Source organism: Nerophis lumbriciformis, linkage group LG08, assembly GCF_033978685.3.
Source record: "Nerophis lumbriciformis linkage group LG08, RoL_Nlum_v2.1, whole genome shotgun sequence".
Taxonomy (NCBI): domain Eukaryota; kingdom Metazoa; phylum Chordata; class Actinopteri; order Syngnathiformes; family Syngnathidae; genus Nerophis; species Nerophis lumbriciformis.
The window spans coordinates 37,648,562-37,672,500 of NC_084555.2; the positions used below are offsets into that span (position 1 = coordinate 37,648,562).

The following is a 23,939-nucleotide window of genomic DNA, read 5'->3' on the forward strand; positions in this document are numbered from 1 at the left end:
ATGTTTAATATAAATATAAATCTTAAATCTAAATGTGAGCGTTACATCTCTCGCCAAGTGTAAAAATAAATATTTATAGAATGCCAAATTTCCACCAATCCGAGGCTTTTTTTAGCCGCAAAGTCAGGCCCACATATCCGCCTCTCAGTGCACAATACTCCTACGTCTTTCTTGCTGCTGAAGAAAAAAACATGACAGATTATTGACAAATAATGCCAATAAAGTTGCCTATTTTTTTTTAAATGTTAGCTCCAAACATGTGAGTGTGTTGCATGGTGTACTGCATAAAGACAAGACACTCAAACTCCTGACGGCTTCACTTCCGCGTTTTACAATGATTGGAATTGATTCTTACATTGAGGTAGCAGTCTGCATAAATACACTTATTTCTATTTGTATGTCTTTCATCATTTTGCTGTGCTGTTACTTCATTACTGTGTCACAGTGACGTGCGGTGAGGTTCATGGCTGATGAGGCACTGACTTCATCACAGTCAGATTTACAAACATATGAACCCTAAAGAGTATCTTATTCACCATTTGATTGGCAGCAGTTAACGGGTTATGTTTAAAAGCTCATACCAGCATTCTTCCAAGCTTGGCACTCAGCATCAAGGGTTGGAATTGGGGGTTAAATCACCAAAAATGATTCCAGGGCACGGCACCGCTGCTGCCCACTGCTCCCCTCACCTCCCATGGGGTGATCAAGGGGATGGGTCAAATGCAGAGGACAAATTTCACCACACCTTGTGTGTGTGACAATCATTGGTACTTTAACTTAACTTTAACTTTACACATACAAACTGTAGCACACAAAAAAGCACATTTAATAAAAAAAAAACGTTATTATGGTCTTACCTTTACTTATAAATGAAGTCCATGCGCAGCTCCTTTTGAACAAAAGCATCGATAACTTGTTTATAGAAGTCTTCCTTATCTTTCTTCAGCTTTAAAAGTCTCTCTGTCTCGATGGAGATCTTCCTTTAATTATTACCTCCTGCTTCGATTGGAAGTCCAGTTTAGAAAACTGTTTTATTTTAGATATGTAATCCTCCATGTTAAAAGTTCAGGCAAGAGGAAAAAATAAACGATCGCTGCTAACTGTTGCTGCTTGTTGTCACTTCTTCTGCACCCGAGTCGTCGCAGAAATGCTCCCTGGGATCACTAGCGCCCTCTACCACCAGGAGGCGGGATTACTGTGAGCCTCACACAGTGCGTCTTCGCAGCCGTTTTATGATTGCTCAGCACAAGAAATACGTTACACACATACAGTTGTTGACAAAATACACTGTACATTATATACCTCAGCTAACTAAACTATGGAAATGTATAATATAATTCATATAGCAATACGGTCTCACTGCACAGCAGGCCAGCAGTTAGCCGAGTCATTGCGCAATCCATGGTGAGGCTCAACTCAGTGACGTGCCTCAACTGGCTGCTGACTCACCGCAAGTCTCTTCTCAGTATTTGAACGGCAAATGTGAAAATTCAGCGATTTTGAATAAAAAATAATCTAAACCTGGTGAAGTTAAATGGAAAATAACTTTATAGTATAATCACTGGATACATAAAACAATTTACTTTTTTTTTCTTCTTTTTAAATTTTTTTTCTTTCCATGATGGCACGTGAGGCCCCGCCGCACCTGCCTCCCCTGACTGCTCGTCACTGCTGTGTCACATATTAACATTACGTTGCTGTAAACAACGCAATCACTGTCATAAGCTGCAACAGCCAAGTGACACGCTCACTAAAGAATGTGTCTTAATTGTGAGCTAAATAGTAAAAACATGATCATAGTGAATCCATCCATCCATCTATTTTCTAACGCTTGTTCCTTATCTTTCCTTGATCTTACTTCCTTTTTAATAACGCTTCTCAGCGAGCTAAGACGTGCCCATCACTCAGACGGCGGGGCTGTGTTGTGCTGCGAGGAGCAGGAAGGAAGATGGAAAAGTAACATATTAGAAGGTGCATATCGGCATGCGCCAGATCCAAATCTATGACCAAATGATGACTTCACACTCACTAGGATCTTCGAATTTCTACCGCTTGTCCCTTTTGGGGTTACAGGGGGACTGGCACCTATCCCAGCTGCACTTGGGCGGAAGGCAAGTGGCCACCTTATCGTTGTGTTTTTACAATTTAGCTCACAATTAAGTGATCGCGTTGTTTGCAGGAAATGAATGTGACACATTCATGAAGTAGCACAGCGAAGTGATGAAAGACAGACACTTAGAAATAGAAATAGGTGTATTCATGCAGACTGCATATACCTCAATGTAAGAATCAATTCCATTCATTGTCAAACGTGGAAAGCAATCAGCTGTTTGAGTGCAACACACAATGCACACACAATGCACACTCACTCATTTGGAGCTAACATGTTTCCTTCTTCCGCAGTAAGAAAAGATGTAGGAGTGTTGTGTACTGAGAGGCAGAGATGTGGTCGCGGCTTTGCGGCTGAGAAGTCTTGGATTGGTGTAATATTGACATTCTATAAATGTTCATCTTTACATTTGGGATTTAGCGATTTAGCGCTCACATTTAGATTTAGATTTACATTTTACATTTACGCGCTCATATTTATATTTAAAATTTAGATTTAAGATTTACATTCAAGATTTAAATGTAGATGTAGCATTTAGATTTAACCTTAATAATTAGATTTAACATTCAGGTTTAATCTTACCGTATTTTTCGGAGTATAAGTCGCTCCGGAGTATAAGTCGCACCGGCCGAAAAAGCATAATAAAGAAGGAAAAAAACATATATAAGTCGCACTGGAGTATAAATTGCATTTTTGGGGGAAATTTATTTGATAAAACCCAACACCAAGAATAGACATTTGAAAGGCAATTTAAAATAAATAAAGAATAGTGAACAACAGGCTGAATAAGTGTACGTTATATGAGGCATAAATAACCAACTGAGAACGTGCCTGGTATGTTAACGTAACATATTATGGTAAGAGTCATTCAAATAACTATAACATGTACCGGTAGAACATGCTATACATTTACCAAACAATCTGTCACTTCTAATCGCTAAATCCCATGAAATCTTATACGTCTAGTCTCTTACGTGAATGAGCTAAATAATAGTATTTGATATTTTACAGTAATGTGTTAATAATTTCACACATAAGTCCCTCCTGAGTATAAGTCGCACCCCCAAAATATGAAAAAAACTGCGACTTATAGTCCGAAAAATATGGTAACATTTAGATTTAGTTTTAAAATTAATGTAAGATTTAGATTTAGATTTTACATGTATATTTATATTTAATATGTTGGTTGAAATTTAACATTTACATTTAGAATTAACATTTAGATTTATATTTAACAATTAGGTTTAGAATCAACATTTTTTGGATTAAGATTTAGATTTAAGCTTTTGATATATGATTTACGTTTAGAAATAACATTTAGATTTAAGATTTAAGATTTAGGTTTAGATTTAACATTTAGGTATAATATGTAGAGTGAACATTTAATTTAAACTTAAATTTGATTAAAATGAGCTAAATGTGAGAACAGTGTCTTAAATGTGAGAACTATATCTGCTGAAAAAATGTGACTGAACTTTTACATACAGCACTCCATACTGCTTATCCTGGTTGCCAGTCAATCACAGGCCAGATGACTCAAATAAAGACTCTTTAAAGATCATTTGTCCCTAAATATTATCTACATTCGTTGTGATTAAACGCAAATAAAAACTTGAATAAAACTTGCTTTTTGTATGCAAGATTTTTTACAGTACATTTTACATCACTTCCCTTTTCTACATTTTGTAATGTGACAACTTGAACATAACTATTCAGAGCTTATGCTCAATACTTTGTTGATGTACCTTTGGCAGTGATCCCAGGCTCCCTCAAGTCTGCACTGTATATCCTCCTGTGAACCAGCATCCTCTGCAGTGGACATTTGTGTTTTGCAAAATAGGCCTATTTTTTTCTGAAATCTGTAACTCTGACTAATGTAATACCAAAATCAAATGTCCACTGCAGAGGATGATGGTTCTTAAGAGAATAGGGGAAGGTCATTAAAACAGGGACAGTTATATTCCTAAGGGAACAAAATTGGTAAATAAGATAACTTGGCTGACCAGTGGGTGAACAGCCACCCATTGATGTGACAGCTGACAAAACATTGGCAGAGTTGGCTTTAATAGCTTGTTTGAATGATCTCTATTGTCCTCTTTGGATTTACCTCTGCAAGATAAGCACTTCTTCTCTATCCCACAGGAGGGAGCCGTTTGCTATTGATGTTTACCTGTCTCAGCATCAGCATCGCCATTAGCCAAGGTTTTTCGCATGAGACCAAACATCCAGCATCACTTGTCTCATCTCATTAACTTAACTTGTTTGGACTAATTGGCAAGTTTCTGCAGCCACTGCTTTAAGTGTGGCCCGTCCAATCTGGTTAATTAGAGGTGTGAGGGAAGCCTGCTCCTCAGCCGTCCCATGTCCCCAAAGTAAGTCGGAGATCCGCAATGATCCAGGTAATAGAGCTGGAAGCAGCATGGCACCCACTAACGCCCTGTAATGCAATACCCACTTCTAAGGCTTGTGCTCGCCAGCTCCCATTGGACAACCCAGTAGTCAACAACACCATAATACCTAATGAAGAAGCCTGACACATTAACTTTTAGAGCGGAGCCTTACCTTGCCAAAACTCTCTCTGGCTTTACGGCTAATTCTCTCATAAGTAATTGTGACCATGTGTAGGCACAAATAAAAATCCTGTGAATTTATAGTTTGTTATAAAAGCCCTGCTTCTTGTTGCCTTGCTCTTCGAGACTGTCCTTTTATGGTGCCACTAATGCCTTTGTACTTCCACTGCCACTTGATATTTTTGATGATATCTCCCATGTGTTCTTTGGTGAAACAGAGGAGGTGTTTTCTCTGGTTGAAGTTGACGTAATTTTGACAATGGATTTCAATGCATAGTGTATATGCATGTGTGTGCGTATGTTCCCAGCTGTTTGTGTGACAGTGATGGGTCATGGTAATTGTGGTAGATAATGTCTGCTTGTTTCAAACTTGGGCGCTCTCTCTAACGCATTGTCTGTCATTCCCACTTTCACTGAGTGCAAATATATTAAATCTTTCCACCCATGCTTGTTAGTTATTGATTACTCTGGAAAAACCTTTGGCTTTCCAGCTGAAGTATTCAGCAGTGGGTCCACGATCCCTAGGAGATCCGCAGAGGTGCGGCAGGGGGGTCGTAAAAACTATGGTTGATTAGATTTTCTTTTACCATATTTGTCTTAGAGCTGTCAAAAATAATGAGTTAACTCGTGTTATTAATGAAAAGAAAATCATTGCATTAATCATGCGCAAATGGATTTATTTTGACCGTACATGCTTCTGACTTACATCATTTACCTTAGCCCTGGACAACCCGTTACCTAAAAAGTGACAAGAGTTGTTAGTGGGTGATCAGATCAATGCAGATATCAGTGCAAAGATGAGTTAGGAGACTTCGACTGGTGTCCTCTCTGTCACTTTTCACTTCAAAATACACTCTGACTGGACTTTAGATAAAACTGTCACTAGGTTTTGAGCAAATAAACGATGTGCACTCAAGTAAAAACGTTTAAAAAAAATCTTGATGACATTCTGACATTTGACAATAAAATTGCATTTGTGTCCAAATGTTGGGCTATTTTTTCAGTTAATTTGAAATACACAAGCAAGTAACAAAAATAACAAAAATAGTTTTCTATCATCTTAGGAATATAGCTAGAGTTCGACCAATAGTTTCTCAGGGCAACACGGAGACGCTAATGCATGCTTTTAATACGAGTCATACTGTAATGCCCTGCTTTCTGGTCTTCCTAAAAATGTTATTGCCCCTTTACAATAACTCCTAAATTCAGCTGCATGACGATGACCAGAAGGCGGGCCCACATTATACCAGCTTTAAGATCTCTGCGTATGCTCCTTGTGTGTCTAAGGATCAATTCCTCAAAAGTTGGCATCTTTTCACGGTTATAGCTACCGTCAATGGAACAGCTTCCCGGAAGACCTCGGTGCTGCAGAGAGCGTTCTATTTAAGTTCAATGTATTTATCGTATATTTACTATGTGTATATATTAGGGATGTCCGATAATGGCTTTTTGCCGATATCCAACATTACGATATTGTCCAACTCTTAATTACCGATACCGATATCAACCGATATATACAGTCGTGGAATAGAGATGCGCGGATAGGCAATTATGTCATCCGCAACCGCATCAGAAAGTCGTCAACCATCCGCCATCCACCCGATGTAACATTTGATCAGAACCGCACCCGCCCGTATATATCTAATATAGACGATGCAAGGCATAAGTGAGGTTATAAAGCCTTTGCCTGTTAAAGAAAGGAGACTGATCCAATGCAGCACAGACATTCGCGTGCCACGCTGTCACGACCCAGACGCACACCAGTGCGCAATCATATGGGAGCCGCGCTGAGCGCACCTCCAAGCGCATCTCGCTGCCGGCGACGGCCGGGTATGGGCCCGACGCTCCAGCGCCATCCATTTTCAGGGCTAGTTGATTCGGCAGGTGGGTTGTTACACACTCCTTAGCGGGTTCCGACGTCCTGCTGTCTATATCAACCAGGGTGAGCCCCACCCCTTTCGTGAGCGCACTGCGCGCGGAGTGACCCCTGTTACGCGCCCCCGGCAACAGGGGTGGCGGGCAGGTAAGCTGCGCGGGCGGAGCGCGCGGAGTGACCCCTGTTACGAGCCACCGGCCACGGGGGTGGCGGGCAGGTAAGCTGCTTACCTGCTGCGCGTGACGCCGGCCGCGGCGAAGGCGGACGAGGCGGGGTGTCGGTGCGGTGGGCGCGGTGGTGACCCTGGACGTGCGTCGGGCCCTTCTCGCGGATCACCTCAGCTACGGCTCCCGGTGGGGCCCTCTCGGGGGAAGGGGCCTCGGTCCGGGACCCCGGCGAGGCGTCCCTTCTCCGCTCCGTAAAAGTGTCCATCTCTTTTCTTTTCTTTTTTTCTGTTGTGGCATATGCAGCAGGTGCCTGCTCGTTTTTCGTATGTGGGTAACAACATTTAACTATGTATATATATTTCCGAATTGGTTTAACTGCCACCCGCCTGAATCTATTTAAAATCTTTTTTTTTTTTTTTTCAACCGCCCGACCCGACCCGACCCGACCCGCGGATAAAATCTAATTTTTTTTAATTTCATCCGCTCGATCCGCGGATAATCCGTGGACTCCGCGGTTGTGCCCGCAAACCGCGCATCTCTATCGTGGAATTAACACATTATTATGCCTAATTTGGACAACCAGATATGGTGAAGATAAGGTACTTTTGAAAAAAAATTCATAAAATAAAATAAGATAAATAAATTAAAAGATTTTCTTGATTAAAAAAGAAAGTAAAACAATGTAAAAACAGTTACATAGAAACTAGTAATTAATGAAAATTAGTCAAATTAACTGTTAAAGGTTAGTACTATTAGTGGACCAATCATGTGTGCTTACGGACTGTATCCCTTGCGGACTGTATTGATATATATTGATATATAATGTAGGAACCAGAATATTAATAACAGAAAGAAACAACCCTTTTGTGTGAATGAGTGTAAATGGGGGAGGGAGGTTTTTTGGGTTGGTGCACTAATTGTAAGTGTATCTTGTGTTTTTTATGTTGATTTAATTTGAAAAAAACAACCACAAAAACTGATACCGATAATAAAAAAAAACGATACCGATAATTTCCGATATTACATTTTAACGCATTTATCGGCCTATCGGACATCTCTAGTATATATGCATATATATATATATTTATTTTTTGTAATCTTCATAATATGTTTTACTTGTATTTTATCCGTTATTCCTTCTTACTATTTTACGTGTGCGTGTGTGTGTGTGTGTGTGTGTGCGCGTGTGCGTGTGTGTGTGTGTGCGGGCGCCTGCGTGCCTGTGCGTGTGTGTGAGATTGATGATGGGGATTTATGTCATCGGGGTATTGTTTGTAAGTCTGTATAGCACTTTGTGTTGTATTTCCGTATGAAAAACAATAATTAATTGATTGAAGTATTAACCTGTGATTAATCTTGAGTAATCCAAATTCAAAAGTGTGATAATATAATTAAAAGATAAACATTTGACAGTACTTTTTTTATATTCATCCGACAATTACCCCTTACATGTATATGTCTTTATTTAAAAAAAATAAAATTAAAAAAAATTAAAAATAAAAAAAAATTAAAAATAAAAAAAATGTATATGTCTTTAAATACACATTACTGTAAAATTGATACAACACATTGTAGTGTAGTTGGCAGTGGCATGGCCACCCTACTCACTCTCACTTGTAAGTTTAAAATGAAAACATGAAGAATTATATTATTATATTTTAGTTAGCATTTCAGATAGCTAGCGATTAGCAAATAGCGGCGCTAGCTGCCAAATAGCAATTAGTGCCAGGCGATTAGTTACCAGCTAGCGATTAGCAGTGCTATACTGTATTATTTGAATATCTTATACTGCATAAACACAAGGTACCTTTAAAACCTGTTTAATTCAAAACACAATTTATACAAGATATATAAATGGAGGGTTCCCCATTTGTATGGAACATACATTTGTTGGATGAGCAGCACAACTGAGCCCAAAAATGTGATCAGTCACAATGAAGAAAGAAAACAATGGCAGTGTAAATATTTTAATAAGTGGTTGGTTCCAGAATGACAAGGTCGCCAAGCCCTATTCTGATTAGTAATTGCAAGTGACTACAGCTGGTGGTTTCTCCTTGGCAGCATAAAATACTCAACTGGATGGACCAATGCTCAGATCGATGGAAAAGTCCAGGGAGCTGAGTAAATTGCTAAGGTCTGGGACATTCAGTAACTCATTTCCAGATTGGTGTTTAACACAGACTACCTCTAATGTATGGGAGTAGAAATCATAGGCATTCACTTTGGACGACTTACATCGACTCCTGGTTGAGGAGTGAAATGCCATCCCACAGCAGTGTTTACCCAGTGTTGGGTTAGTTACTGAAAAACAGTAACTAGTTACAGTTACTAGTTACTTTATTTCAAAAGTAACTCAGTTACTAACTCAGTTACTTACACCAAAAAGTAATGCGTTACTGTGAAACGTAACTATTTAGTTACTTCTTCTACTTTTTTTTTTTAAAGCTCCCATTAATGCCCTTTTAGCCTTCATTTTAGTACTGTTATTGCACTGGAGAATAATACAATCTGTTGATCAACTTGACATACATTTGCATCACTGAACTCTGCTAAGCAATGTGCTCTACATACAACACACAAAGACAAAGATATGTTTCAAAGGGCCAATTTATTTCAGGCCAGAACAAATTGACAAAACTATTTTAAATAGCTGCAACATAACATACATAAGTAACAAACAGCATAATAACACTAACACTAACACTAACACTAACCACGTTAAACCCAGATTCCGAACTAATAAAGGTCTTTCTCTTTCTATGCCACTTCAATATGGAATGCACTCCCAACAGGTGTAAAAGAAAGGGCATCTCTATCCTCCTTCAAAACCGCACTAAAAGAACATCTCCAGGCAACTTCAACCCTAAACTAACACCCTCCCTTCCACATAATACCTCTTCGGATTGTAAATAATCAAATGTAGACACTTTTTCTTATACTTTCTGATCTCTCTCTCTGTGTCCACTACTTGCTGTACATATCCTACCAAGTCAGTCCTACACTGTTTCAATGTCCATTTCTCTGATGATGCAATTGTTGATGACTGAAGTGTTGATACCAACCAAACCTAACCCCCCCCCCTCCATATCCCACACCCCGGATTGTAAATAATGTAAATAATTCAATGCATATACCCTGATGATTATCTTGTGTGATGACTGTATTATGATGTTAGTATATATTTGATAGTATATATCTGTATCTGGACCCCGACTTAAACAAGTTAAAAAACGTATTTGGGTGTTACCATTTAGTGGTCAATTGTACGGAATATGTACTGTACTGTGCAATCTACTAATAAAAGTTGCAATCAATCAATCAACAACATAGCTGTAAAGCTGGCTTCACCTAAGGAAGGCACACGTGACATACACAGAGCCTAACCAGGCAGATTTGAATTGTTGTTTTGGGCAGTAGACGGGATCTTTGATCCAAGACACAACTTACATTTAACTAAAATGTTCTTTTCTTTGTTCTCGACAAAAGAAAAGAAGTGAGAATATCTCATACTTGCCAACCCTCCCGAATTTCACTGCCTCTCCCTGGGACAACCATTCTCCAAATTTCTGCCGATTTCCAGCCGGACTTAAGGCACGCCCCCTCCCGGTCTGTGCGGATCTGAGTGGGGACAGCCTGTCGTCACGTCCGCTTGGCCAACCAAAAAGTAACCACAGAACACTATACCGTATAGTCGTATAGTGTTCTGTGGTTACTTTTTTGTTGGCCAACGGTTGTATTGCGCACCCCCCTCCCCTCCCCTCCCCTCCCCTCCCCTCCCCTTCCCACACTCAGACACACAGTCACACGCACACACAGAGAGCGCAGAGGAAGAATCAGAAGCACGTTTCTGCTTCGCTGGAATAAAACACACTCAGATCCTCAGTTTCTAGCCGATACTACATAAAGAGTAACGTAAAATAACACAGTAACGCATCATGTAGTAACGGTAACTGAGTTATTGAATATAAAAAAATAACGCGTTAGATTACTAGTTACCGCCGAAACTAACGGCGTTACAGTAACGCGTTACTTTGTAACGCGTTAGTCCCAACACTGTGTTTACGGGGTGGGACGGCGTGGCGCAGTGGGAAAGTGGCCGTGCGCAACCCGAGGGGCCCTGGTTCAATCCCCACCTAGTACCAACCTCGTCATGTCCGTTGTGTCCTGAGCAAGACACTTCACCCTTGCTCCTGATGGCTGCTGGTTAGCGCCTTGCATGGCAGCTCCCGCCATCAGTGTGTGAATGTGTGTGTGAATGGGTAAATGTGGAAGTAGTGTCAAAGCGCTTTGAGTACCTTGAAGGTAGAAAAGCGCTATACAAGTACAACCCATTTATTTACCCAACATGGGAAGGAGGTGCCAAGTGTGTTGAGGCTGTGTATGTTGTATGATTGCCCATCGTTCTTGTTTTTATCTTGTTACTGGTATGATTTCAATCCACCAAATAGTGGTACATTGTTAAGACCACCAAATCGCTAACCAAAAACTATTTTTATGATTTACGATTTGTTATTCATTACTAATATAAAGTGTCATAATCCTAGAAACTTGAAGAAATATGACCACAAAAATGTAAGCCTGAGATTTCTTTCAGCTTAATAATACAAAGGAATTTTGTTTTTTTCTCTCCAGATAATCAAGCTGCTGGATGGGAAACGTTCACAAGCTGTCGGCATCCTCATATCAAGCCTGCATCTGGAAATGAAGGACATTCAGCAAGGTGAATTAACATTTCCTGGTATCAGCATGTCTACAGACATTTTTAATACCTCTCAAGCAAGGGGCTCATATTTAGATGTCGTGTTCTAAATCAATAAACTGACTTTACAGTGTTTCCATCGACCAATAAATTGGGAAGGGCTCTTGATGAAATGCAGATGAAGTATTTTTAGGGAGCTCGCCATCGGAAAGTAATTTCCTACATTTTTGACAGCTTCTAATTTGTAACTAGAGAGCCATTTTAGTATTTGTTTGCCTTTCAAGTGGAATGTGGATGATTTTTCCAGTTTCCATGATGGGAAAGAAAATGCCTCGATTTGTCAAGAAGTGAGACAGCACCACTGGCATGGAAGCAGACGTCCCCGTTTAGCTAAAATCCTTTCTGCACTGTTTATAATTAAAAGGCTGTCTGCCTCATTTGAAAAATTACACCGTTGGACCGCAAACTCGACGTGCATGTAAACACATAACATACTGCGTTCAGGACTTCACGTTAGATGGGCCCGGAAACAGTCCTCTCCTGGGATTGCGTTGACGAGAGCTTGCCGCCTGCTAGTTTGAGCACGAGGCCGACATATCGGTTTATTGTAGCTCGTGACGGTTTCAACAATCCTAATGGGACTGACGCCCCACTATTGATGTAAGCAAAACCACATTCGAAGGTTAGCAGTCGCAAGTAAAACCAGGTTGGTCTTTCTTTCGGATGTCATTCTCTATATCCACTGTCTTATCACTGTGCTCAAAAGGAGAACTCAACCTTTACTTGTCCATTATTGGGAGTTGAAGGTAAAATGGGCAAAATAGTAATGACAATAAAGGGCCTTAAGTACGCGCAGGCCAGGGATAATCAACTAAATTGTTTTGGGGGCCACATTTCCAGAAAGCTAAAGACCAGAGACCAGACTTTTCCCTACACCATCAGTCACATTGTGTATATTACGGAGAACCAGTTTCCTTTACAGTGGACATTTGATTTTAGTCTATTTATTTATTCAGAGATACGGGAGGTCCTGCAAAAAAAGCTAGTCAATGATTATCCCTCTAGTATTGTTAAGAATATAACAATACTATTGTTAAGAATATAAAATGTGAGTCTCTCACAAGTTTTTTTAACTGAGCTCGTGGGCCACCAGTTGTATAGCCCATATTATATAAAAAGAGAGGAACAAAAATGAAACTTTGAGGAACACTACTAATATGACTAAAGAAGTTGAACGAATGCTGGCATCAAATTCTAAAGTTAATGATTATTTGCAAAAAAAAAAAATGTTTATCAATTTGAACATCAAATATGTTGTCTTTGTAGCATATTCAACTGAATATGGGTTGAAAATGATTTGCAAATCATTGTATTCCGTTTATATTTACATCTAACACAATTTCCCAACTCATATGGAAACAGGGTTTGTACATAAATCACATTACGTTAAAAATGTGTAACTGCCAAAAATGAGAGGACTTAAAGGGGTGCCTTGAGAAACGCCTCAGTTGTGTAAATCACAAGTTTGGACCTCAGTATTCTGTTTTCCAGCAAGGTTAAAATGACAATGTAAGAATCTGCCAATGTGTTTACAATCGTCCAAGTTCGTCTATACAACAGAACCACTCTAGTTTTCTTAGGAATTTTTTGTCTCCTAAGTTTTGAACTTGTGGGCTAGTATAATGTCACTCTCGGTTCAAATTTGGCCCCCGGGCCACCATTTGAAAGGACTTGTCTAATGATTCTTGTCCTTGAACTTGCCTGTTTGGGACATCTAATGTAATTAGAGGCTTAAGGTAGGGATGTAAAGCAGTAGTTAAGAAAAGATAGTGAGAGTGGCTAAACGGAATGACTGGGATACCAAAAGGGCCACCATGGTTCAAGGGCAGTAGGAGGTTCTCCCCCATGTAACACCCCACTCTAAAAACACAAGCACACATGTTCACACACATGCACCTCCATACCAGCCGATGAGTGAAAAGTGGAAGGAGAGGGTGTGAGGCGGTTGGCAGGCAAGCTTTGATCTGTTGCCGTGGAGCGATATCCGGCTCCCCTCGGATAAGAGCGCGGCCCTGCACACTGAAGCAAGCCCCCCTTTGGTGTGTGATTGACGGCTGCATGGCTGAGAAACTGAATAATCCACTCTAATAAGATGTAGGAAATGGACCTCCAGCGTTCCCTCTGATCCAGACACGGGGAGCACATTGACAGCTTCGCTGCAAGAGCAACAACTGGGAAACAGAATGCAAAGTATTACCTTGTTTGGTGGAAGCAGTCCTGGATTGAAAAGAGGTCTGTGTAGTGTTAATGCAGAATCATTTTTTTATCAAAATTTATGATTCCCTCCCACCAGTGGTGTTTTTATAATGGAAAAAAACACATTGCATTAGTAGCAGGAAAATCACCAAACTCTGGAATTTGACTTCAACTTGCAGGATCATAAAGAGTACAGACAATAGCAATACATCATTTGTGATGCGCTATAAAACTTCACTACTGAAAGGAAATGTTATTATTGAAACTGTATTTATACCCAGAGATTTAAAGTGATGTATATTCTGGCTGGACAAAAAAGTGTCGAAAAACTATAAGGCATCGTGCTAGAATTGTCATGGTGATTTACGTTTTGAAAATGCATCACAGCCTTTGACCATTGCTTTCACTGCAACAACCCTGGCTTCCTTGTAGGCTTGATATGTGGTGAGAAATTAGTGAACAACAAAAAAGACATCAAAACAAACACTCAGCATTTTCTGAAAAGTAGTGATTTATGTCATAGGCCTACATGCGCACACTCCACCGTTGTTGTTGTACCTGGTAAAACATTTTTTTTAAAGATCAAACTTAAAGTCTCTAAGATGCTTAGTGTTTTGCAGCTCAAGGCTATTATTTTTATCAGAAGAAGGGGCAAAATTGTTTTGTTCCCCATCACAGAGCTAAAACTTCTGGCCTCCACTGGCAATCAAGAGTCAAATGTGGCATATGTAGTACCTGTGAGGGGTAGAAATGTGCTGCAGGGCACGCAGACTTACAGAAAAGTAATGACGAAGAAGCTAGCTAGCTGTTAGCTTTTAGCTTACCTGATGAATCCATTGCAGTGAAATGTTCTTGTCAACTCTTCTTATCATTTCTGTTGTGGTAAGACAACACTTATGTGTTACTTATGTCAAAAGGAGGAAAATGGGCTCAAATTCCACACCATTTTTTTTACATTTGTACCATGTTTAAACAATCACCTGGTCCAGCCACTGCGTCCATTCTTCCCGAGCCTGACCTGTTAAAGGGGAACTGCACTTTTTTGGGATTTTGCCTATCGTTTACAATCATTATGAGACACAAGAAGACAATAGGCTGTTTTTTTTTTTCAGTCTAACATGTAAAAATCGTCTCTTTCTAGTTGGCTAGCAATGCAGCTGATGGGAGCAATCAAATAAACCTCTAAATCACTTTAAAAATGCATTCAAAAACTGCCAACAATACTTCATTTACGTTACGTTACCTGTATAATAACCAAGTTGTAGCAACATTGTTTTTAAGACAGAGGAACTCTTTCCAGCAGAATAACACATCAGCATGCTTCGGTATCAGCCATAAAAGCTAGCAAAGACAAGGGATAAGATATATTCTACATCAGCACTCGAATTGCGCTTGAGTTTGTAATGCTCAACACAATGCGATAGGACACCGACTGAAAAACATGAACAATCATAATACAGTATCTGTAAAGTATTAACCCATTCGAAATAAATTTTATGTTTTGTTCGTACACAGCTAGCTCGACAGCGTATGTACTGTAGTTGTAATAACACGCATGACGTGCTCCGTGAATCATGATCAATATTAAAATGACTCACTTGATGGACAGTTGTGCCTTTGATCCAGCTGGCCAGAGACGAGTTTTACGGTTTATTTAGGTTAAGCAATCCATTTATGTTGAAATAGCTTGGTTCCAAGTTCCACATTTACAGCGTCAAAGTCACGCCAACCTCACTATGTCGGCTTCCGTCTGCTCCAACAGTTCAACCTTTTCTTTGTGCTCGCTTCTAGAAGCAATGGTTCATCCTCAGTATATTATTCAGCTTTCAAAAGATAAGGTTGTGAATCCTAATTTTTCCAAAAATTGTCATCTTTGTTGTCTGTTACCAAGTCTGCCGTGATAAGAAAACACTCACATTTGTCTCCGGAAGGAGCAACGCACGTTTGTTGCCGGAAGTCGGAAGTGTGCTGCTATGGAAACGGAAATAAATGCGCTGAAAAAATCAGTTCCGGCAATGCTTAAATCGAGAAAAGTACGGTAAATATTGTACATATTACATATTGTTATGAACATGTCTGTTACTACGTGATATATACACTTGCAGTGAGTACATAAAACGTTGATGGAGGGTTTTGAAGTTGTTTAAAGGGCTTTGAAGGCTACATCGGTGACTCCAATTAGTCGCATCTTCCTAGCATTTTTTATCATCTATAAAATCCTATTTAAAAAAAGACATGTGTTCTTGTCTCTCATAATGATTGTGAACAATAGGCAAAATTCCCCTAAAAAAGTGCAGTTCCCCATTAAGGTGTACCACCATATGCTTGGCAGTGGGCACAGCCGCACTGTTAAAGTCGTATGATAAATGATAAATGGGTTGTACTTGTATAGCGCTTTTCTACCTTCAAGGTACTCAAAGCGCTTTGACACTACTTCCACATTTACCCATTCACACACACATTCACACACTGATGGAGGGAGCTGCCATGCAAGGCGCTAACCAGCACCCATCAGGAGCAAGGGTGAAGTGTCTTGCTCAGGACACAACGGACATGACGAGGTTGGTACTAGGTGGGGATTGAACCAGGGACCCTCGGGTCGCGCACGGCCATTCTTCCACTGCGCCACGCCTCCTCGCTGCATTTACTAACAGGTGTGCAGGTTGTATGTTTAATGTGGTTTTGGGGAAGCACTGATTACATTTGTTGTGAAATGGCTGACTTTCAATTTTCAAACATTGTTTGTGGTAGCTTGTGTTGCCAGATGGGAAATTAAAAATAATCGTACCAAAAGCTTACAAAGATTGTATATTTTGAGGAAAATTGTCACACATACCTAATTTGACATTGCCCAGGACCATATGCTACAGTAAAACATAAACTACAGGCAGTGTGCAGTACAGTACCTCAACTCACAAGCTCCATTGGTTTTGTGATAGAGTTTTAACTCACACACTTGTAAATCTAAATCTCTCACCAAATGGGGTAAACATCACAAATTGGGTAAATTCCAAACGGCTTGTTTGGAGGAAGTATGAAGGAAGGCAATATTGTTTTATAAATATCTCCCCAATGCCTCCATGGGTTGATTTCAAATTTACAGGATTCATGCAACTATCAGATACACAAAAACAGGTACTAACAGGTAAAAAAGTTGATTTTGCTTTAATCTTAAAACACTCTTAAATTGAGGTACTGTACCACTGGCTTGGCATTGTCTTGCTGAAATAAGCAGGAGCGTCCATGGTAACGTTGCTTTGATGGCAACATATGTTGCTCCAAAACCTGTATGTACCTTTCAACATTAATGGCGCCTTCACAGATGTATAAGTTACCCATGTCTTGGGCACAAATACACCCCCATACCATCACAGATGCTGGCTTTTCAACTTTGCGCCTATAACAATCCGGATGGTTCTTTTCCTCTTTGGTCCGGAGGACACGACGTCCACAGTTTCTAAAAACAATTTGAGATGTGGACTCGTCAGGCCACAGAACACTTTTCCACTTTGGATCAGTCCATCTTAGATGAGCTCAGGCCCAGCGAAGCCGACGGCGTTTCTGGGTGTTGTTGATAAAGGGTTTTCGCCTTGCATAGGAGAGTTTTAACTTGCACTTACAGATGTACCGACCAACTGTAGTTACTGACAGTGGGTTTCTGAAGTGTTCCTGAGCCCATGTGGTGATATCCTTTACACACTGATGTCGCTTGTTGATGCTGTACAGCCTGAGGGATCGAAGGTCACAGGCTTAGCTGCTTACATGCAGTGATTTCTCCAGATTTTCTGAACCCTTTGATGATATTACGGACCGTAGATGGTGAAATCCCTAAATTCCTTGCAATAGCTGGTTGAGAAAGGTTTTTCTTAAACTGTTCAACAATTTGCTCACGCATTTGTTGACAAAGTGGTGACCCTCGCCCCATCCTTGTTTGTGAATGACTGAGCATTTCATGGAATCTACTTTTATACCCAATCATGGCACCCACCTGTTCCCAATTTGTCTGTTCACCTGTGGGATGATCCAAATAAGTGTTTGATGAGCATTCCTCAACTTTATCAGTATTTATTGCCACCTTTCCCAACTTCTTTCTCATGTGTTGCTGGCATCAAATTCTAAAGTTAATAATTATTTGCAAAAAAAAAATGTTTATCAGTTTGAACATCAAATATGTTGTCTTTGTAGCATATTCAACTGAATATGAGTTGAAAATGATTTGCAAATCATTGTATTCCGTTTATATTTACATCTAACACAATTTCCAACTCATGGAAACGGGGTTTGTATATATTGAAGGGTGAAATTATCCTACGTTACAGGGTTTTTGGAATTGTTAATGATACAGATGGTGAAATGATTGTACAAATACAATAATTATCGTGCATCTGGCAATGCTGGTAGTAGCCCTGGAGCCATCCCTGTTGCCCCTCTTTCTCTACTACAGGACATAAAGTTGTGAGGCCTCTCAGGCACAAAGAATGCATCACTCTCCCTGTCAACGATGTTGTCTACATTTGCACTAAACACACGTGCAGTGCGTAGCGTAGATATAAACGGAACAAAACATGAGGAAGTTTTTAACCTGATCTTCTATTTGTAATAATTAGGGTACATAATTTAGGTGTGTTTAATTGTAGGCATTCTAAAGGTGCAGCATCACTCAAGCATTATAATTGTACTGTACCCCATTAAAAGTAGTGTTCTCTCATATAGTTTGCTAACATTGAACAGAACCCAACATTTAACAAAACAACAGTTCAAGTTTCCATTACGAGTCAGGAAAAACAAGTTAGGTCCATGTTGATGCACTGGCAAATGTTAAAAGGCAAAACACTTCAGCCAAGATCTTATCCATTTATTAGACACAGTGTTTATAATTAATACTACGTTTACTTTTCAGCTGTTCTTACTGTGGATAACTCGGTGGTGGATTTGGAAACCATTGAGGCTTTATATGAAAATGTAAGTATGTCTAATGAAGTTGTAAAGTAGGAGTGAGGCCATTATACAACATCTGCTTCTCTTTTTTGTTATAACAGAGGGCTACTCCTGATGAGCTGGACAAGATAAAGATACATTACGAGACGTCCAAAGAAGATGAAGTTAAACTGCTGGACAAACCTGAACAGTAAGATTTCTCCTCTTAAAGTCCAGAAAGGTATAGCGCAAACATATATATATATATATATATATATATATATATATATATATATATATAAATATAAATATATATATATACTGTATGCATGTATATACAGTAAACTTTTGATCACGACTGTATAAATATACAGTATATATATATATATATATATATATATATATATATATATATATATATATATATATATATATATATATATATATATATATATAAATAAAAAAATAAATATACAGTATATATATATATATATATATATATATATATATATATATATATATATATATATATATATATATATACTGTATATTTATTTTTTTATTTTTTTTTATTATTTTTTTTTGGTCTGTACTTAAGGCTTTAAAAAAAAAGATGAGCCAACATTTCTAATTATTATTGCATTTATTGTACAGTAATTAGTCCACAGTTTTCATCAGCCAAAATCTTCTCACAACGAATTCCTCAACTTTTTTCCACGTTTAATCACACTCCCTCGGCTTGTGGAGGTGCACCACAACACCAAATGTGAACTTCCTGTCCCTAGCTTGCAATGTAAACTGTGGGAAATCCGTTCGCAGATGTTCCGAACCAAAGGCTCTGTACTGAAAAATCCAAATCCAAATAACATGTATCGTCACACCCCTAATTGCACTACATGGATTCCTAATAGAGTGTGCTACACAGTGGTCAAATTGGTACCATCAAAAACCTTTATTTACATTACAGGCAATTTTTTAAGTTATTTTTTAATATTCTTTAATAGCATAAATGTGTTAAGGGAAGGTAACTTCTTAGTGAAACCCAATAGTAGTGTCACTATATTAATTGATCATGAAGATGAATTGTTGAAAATTTGGCTGATTATGTTGACTTTATTGTGTTCTTAATAAATTGAAGCAAAGTTGGGCAATAATAGCACAAACCTCCAAGAAGAATTATAATGCTCAATACAACATTGGCATTAAAAAAACATTCAGGGGGAATTTAACCATCCCCTTAAAAGTAATATTTGATTTAATCTTTCTCATAATAGAAGAGGGAAATGTCGTCGAAATCGGTGGTAGTCCACCTTAATTAACATATTTATTAGATAATAATGCTATATGCAGTTCACTTTCATAAGTATATTTGAATTATTTTGTAGTTTTATTGATGTGAACAATGTGTGAACCTGTGATTTTATGTTTGTCATAAAAAAATGTCTCTCTTGGCCAATATTTGACTATGGTGGCATCAAAAAATGCCAACGAAAAAGCAAAACAATTGTTTGGCCTTAATCCACATTTGGAATGCAATTCAATTTGTCGTCTGAGACTTTTTGGGGATATTTTTTCGATGACAAGGTTTGAGTTCAGTTTAGTGTCAGATTTTCTCCCAAAAATTGGTCAATTCCAAAATGTGAGACTAGGAGCATGCGACTGTAGAGGTTCCACGTTATCTTCCTGGGAAAATGGAAAAATGTCATGATTTCACACATCATTCTAAAATTGGTTATAGTGTGTGCAAGGGTGCGTTCATGAGGGTCGCCTCTGCAGTTTCATGTCGTCAAGGTTTAGTAGTCCGGGTCAGTTAATGAGGCCTGGTCCCAGTGGTGACGCTCAGCTTGGCCTTCCAATTTCCATGTTTGACCAGAGCTGTCACTACAGCTGCCTGAGTCATCCCTACTCAGTGTCTAGCGCCATCAGCGGGCTCTAATCACACAGGATGTTGCAGCTCCGCTCCCCTCCGACACACCACTGTTTACATAAGTCGGCCCACGTCAGCTTCAAGCCACCTTTGATCATCAGTCCCCGGACGCCGCTCGCTCCTTTCTCCCCGCCAACCCCGTGGACCTTTTTGAGGTTAGCCGAGCGACACCACGCATGACAGGGAGCACCATCACTGACTCAGCCAGTCCTGCACAGGGGAGCATGGCCTGCCAAGGACCCAGAATAGTCCTTCCTGTTAGACGTTTTGTTTAATTCTGTCATAACACATCACACGCCCGTTCTCCTCCTCCCGTTCTGTTTTCCAGGTTTCTCTATGAACTTGCCCGCATTCCCGACTTTGCAGGCCGAGCCCACTGCATCATCTTCCAGTCAGTGTTCCTCGACACCATCTCCTCCATTCATCGCAAGGTGGAGATTATATTAAACGTCTGCAAAGTAAGAGCAACATGTCAGCAGACACCACTTGACTAAATAATCATCACACTTCCTTAAGGCTTTCTCACTTCATAACTCTGTGTGTGTGTGTGTGTGTGTGTGTGTGTGTGTGTCAGGAGCTGCTCGAGTGCCACAATGTGCGGGATGTAATGGGTCTTGTTCTGGCCTTGGGGAATTATATGAACGGAGGAAATAGGACAAGAGGTCAGGCTGATGGCTTTGCACTGGAGATCCTTCCCAAACTGAAGGACGTCAAAAGCAGGGTAATGGCTTACCAATTAAATCGTATTATTATTATTATTATTTGACTGTAATGAACTTTAAAGGCCTACTGAAATGCGATTTTCTTATTTAAACGGGCATAGCAAGTCCATTCTATGTGTCATACTTGATCATTTCGAGATATTGCCATATTTTTGCTGAAAGGATTTAGCAGAGAACATCGACGATAAAGTTTGCAACTTTTGGTCGCTGATAAAAAAAGCCTTGCCTGTACCGGAAGTAGCAGACGTGTCGCGTGACGTCCAGGTTGTGGAGCTCCTCACATCTGCACATTGTTTACAATCATTGCCACCAGCAGCGAGAGCGATTCGGACAGAGAAAGCGACGATTTCCCCATTCATTCGAGCGAGGATGAAAGATTCGTGGATGAGGAAAGTGAGAGTGAAGGACTAGAGGGCAGTGGGAGCGATTCAGATAGGGAAAATGCTGTGAGAGGCGGGTGGGACCTGATATTCAGCTGGGAATGACTAAAACAGTAAATAAACACAAGACATATATATACTCTATTAGCCACAACACAACCAGGCTTATATTTAATATGCCACAAATTAATCCCACATAACAAACACCTCCCCCCTCCCGTCCATATAACCCGCCAATACAACTCAAACACCTGCACAACACACTCAATCCCACAGCTCAAAGTACCGTTCACCTCCCCAAAGTTCATACAGCACATATATTTCCCCAAAGTCCCCAAATGTACGTACGTGACATGCACATAGCGGCACGCACGTACGGGCAAGCGATCAAATGTTTGGAAGCATCAGCTGCATGCGTACTCACGGTACCGTGTCTGCGTATCCAACTCAAAGTCCTCCTGGTAAGAGTCTCTGTTGTCCCAGTTCTCCACAGGCCAATGGTAAAGCTTGACTGTCATCTTCCGGGAATGTAAACAATGAAACACCGGCTGTGTTTGTGTTGCTGCAGCCGCAATACACCGCTTCCCACCTACAGCTTTCCTCTTTGCTGTCTCCATTGTTCATTGAACAAATTGCAAAAGATTCACCAACACAGATGTCCAGAATACTGTAGAATTTTGCGATGAAAACAGACGACTTAATAGCTGGCCACCATGCTGTCCCAAAATGTCCTCTACAATCCGTGATGTCGCGCGCAGACGTCATCATACCGAGACGTTTTCAGCAGGATATTACACGCAAAATTTAAAATTGCACTTTAGTAAGCTAACCCGGCCGTATTGGCATGTGTTGCAATGTTAAGATTTCATCATTCATATATAAACTATCAGACTGCGTGATCGGTAGTAGTGGGTTTCAGTAGGCCTTTAAAAAATTATTTATTTTTCAGGACACTCATATCAGTCTGGTGGATTATGTGGTTTTGAGCTACCTGCGAAAATTTGATGCTGTGAGTTGTCTTCGAACAAACAGTGAATGTTTTATATGTTATCGAATACACACATTTAATGTGTACCGTATTGTTCCAGCATGCTGGCACAGATAAGAGTGTGTTCCCTTTGCCGGAATCCCAAGAATTCTTCCAGGCTGCACAGGTCAAGTTCGAAGACCTAACAAAGGACATCAGAACACTAAGGAGAGATTTGACAGGTATTTGTCATTTTTTAATCATAGAAACACAATGTGGAAGCATAAGCCTTTGTATAATAGCATCAAAGTTATTGTGATGCCACAGGTGTTGCATAACTTGGGGATGTTTAAAGTCCACTCAAAGATGACAAAGTCAAGTTGATGTCATGACCAGTCATTCACATATTTTTCACATCAAAAATAAAAACACGGGAAGAGGGAATATTTTGCAACAATCTGTATTCACTGACAATGTACAACTCATGCACTAAACACACAGATCAACAAGTATATCACAACAAACTTTAACATTAACTTACCATACCTACATCTAAAGCAGGGGTGTCAAACTCAAATACAGAGTGGGCCAAAATTGAAAACTGAACAAAGCCGCGGGCCAAGGTTGAACAAATTAACCTTTTAATAGAGACCCAAACAAGTTTTGCATTAAATATTGAACAAGCAAGGCTTATATAACTTTATAGTGACATGCAAAATCGAGTTTCAAATAATAATAATAATAATAATTAAAAAATATCAATGGCATATCAAATACAATTTAAATAAAAATTGAATGCCTCTTTTCTATTTGCAGCCTTCTGAGGTAAATATCAACATTAACTTTTTCCACAGGCTAATACATTTGAAAATAAAATAATGAATAAACCAACCATTCAGGACTTTAAACTGCTCAGTTTGCAACACACTGATTTAATCTGATGTGCCCAAGCCAGATACCTGCCACCTTTTCTTGGATGCTAGTTCATTAATGTCAGGGCTCAGGCTTTGAACTGAGGCAACCTTCATTATCAAACACGGTGCTCATCAGTCATTAAATCTTGTAGTCCACCCGGACCACAGTCTTGGGGGCGTGCCTTAAAGGCACTGCGTTTAACGTCCACTTTTCATCCTGTCTAACAACGTGCCGGCCCGGTCACACACACGTGAATGCAACGCATACTTAATCAACAGCAATACAGGTTACACTGAGGGTGACCGTATGAATAAATTTAACACAGTTAGAAATATGCGCCACACTGTGAATGTTCGTGCGTCGGTTGAGGTGGCCGGGGTTGGAGGGGCGGGGTTTGGTGGGAGCGGGGGTGTATATTGCAGCACCGGAAGAG

General features: G+C 39.8%; 1 protein-coding gene across 3 annotated transcripts in view; it reads left to right on the top strand.

Moving 5' to 3' along the window:
• Positions 1 to 23,939, top strand: part of LOC133611749 (formin-like) — a 179,558-nt gene that overhangs the window by 75,543 nt on the left and 80,076 nt on the right. For 2 of the 3 annotated variants that reach the window (XM_061968839.2, XM_061968841.2), the window contains 7 exons: positions 11,356 to 11,443; positions 18,579 to 18,640; positions 18,718 to 18,806; positions 20,851 to 20,980; positions 21,097 to 21,243; positions 22,574 to 22,633; positions 22,713 to 22,833. In XM_061968839.2, the coding sequence (XP_061824823.2) occupies positions 11,356 to 11,443; positions 18,579 to 18,640; positions 18,718 to 18,806; positions 20,851 to 20,980; positions 21,097 to 21,243; positions 22,574 to 22,633; positions 22,713 to 22,833 (697 nt within the window). Of the gene's footprint in view, positions 1 to 11,355; positions 11,444 to 18,578; positions 18,641 to 18,717; positions 18,807 to 20,850; positions 20,981 to 21,096; positions 21,244 to 21,306; positions 21,590 to 22,573; positions 22,634 to 22,712; positions 22,834 to 23,939 lie in introns of those variants that run through there. The other variant, XM_061968842.2, reaches the window with a different exon arrangement.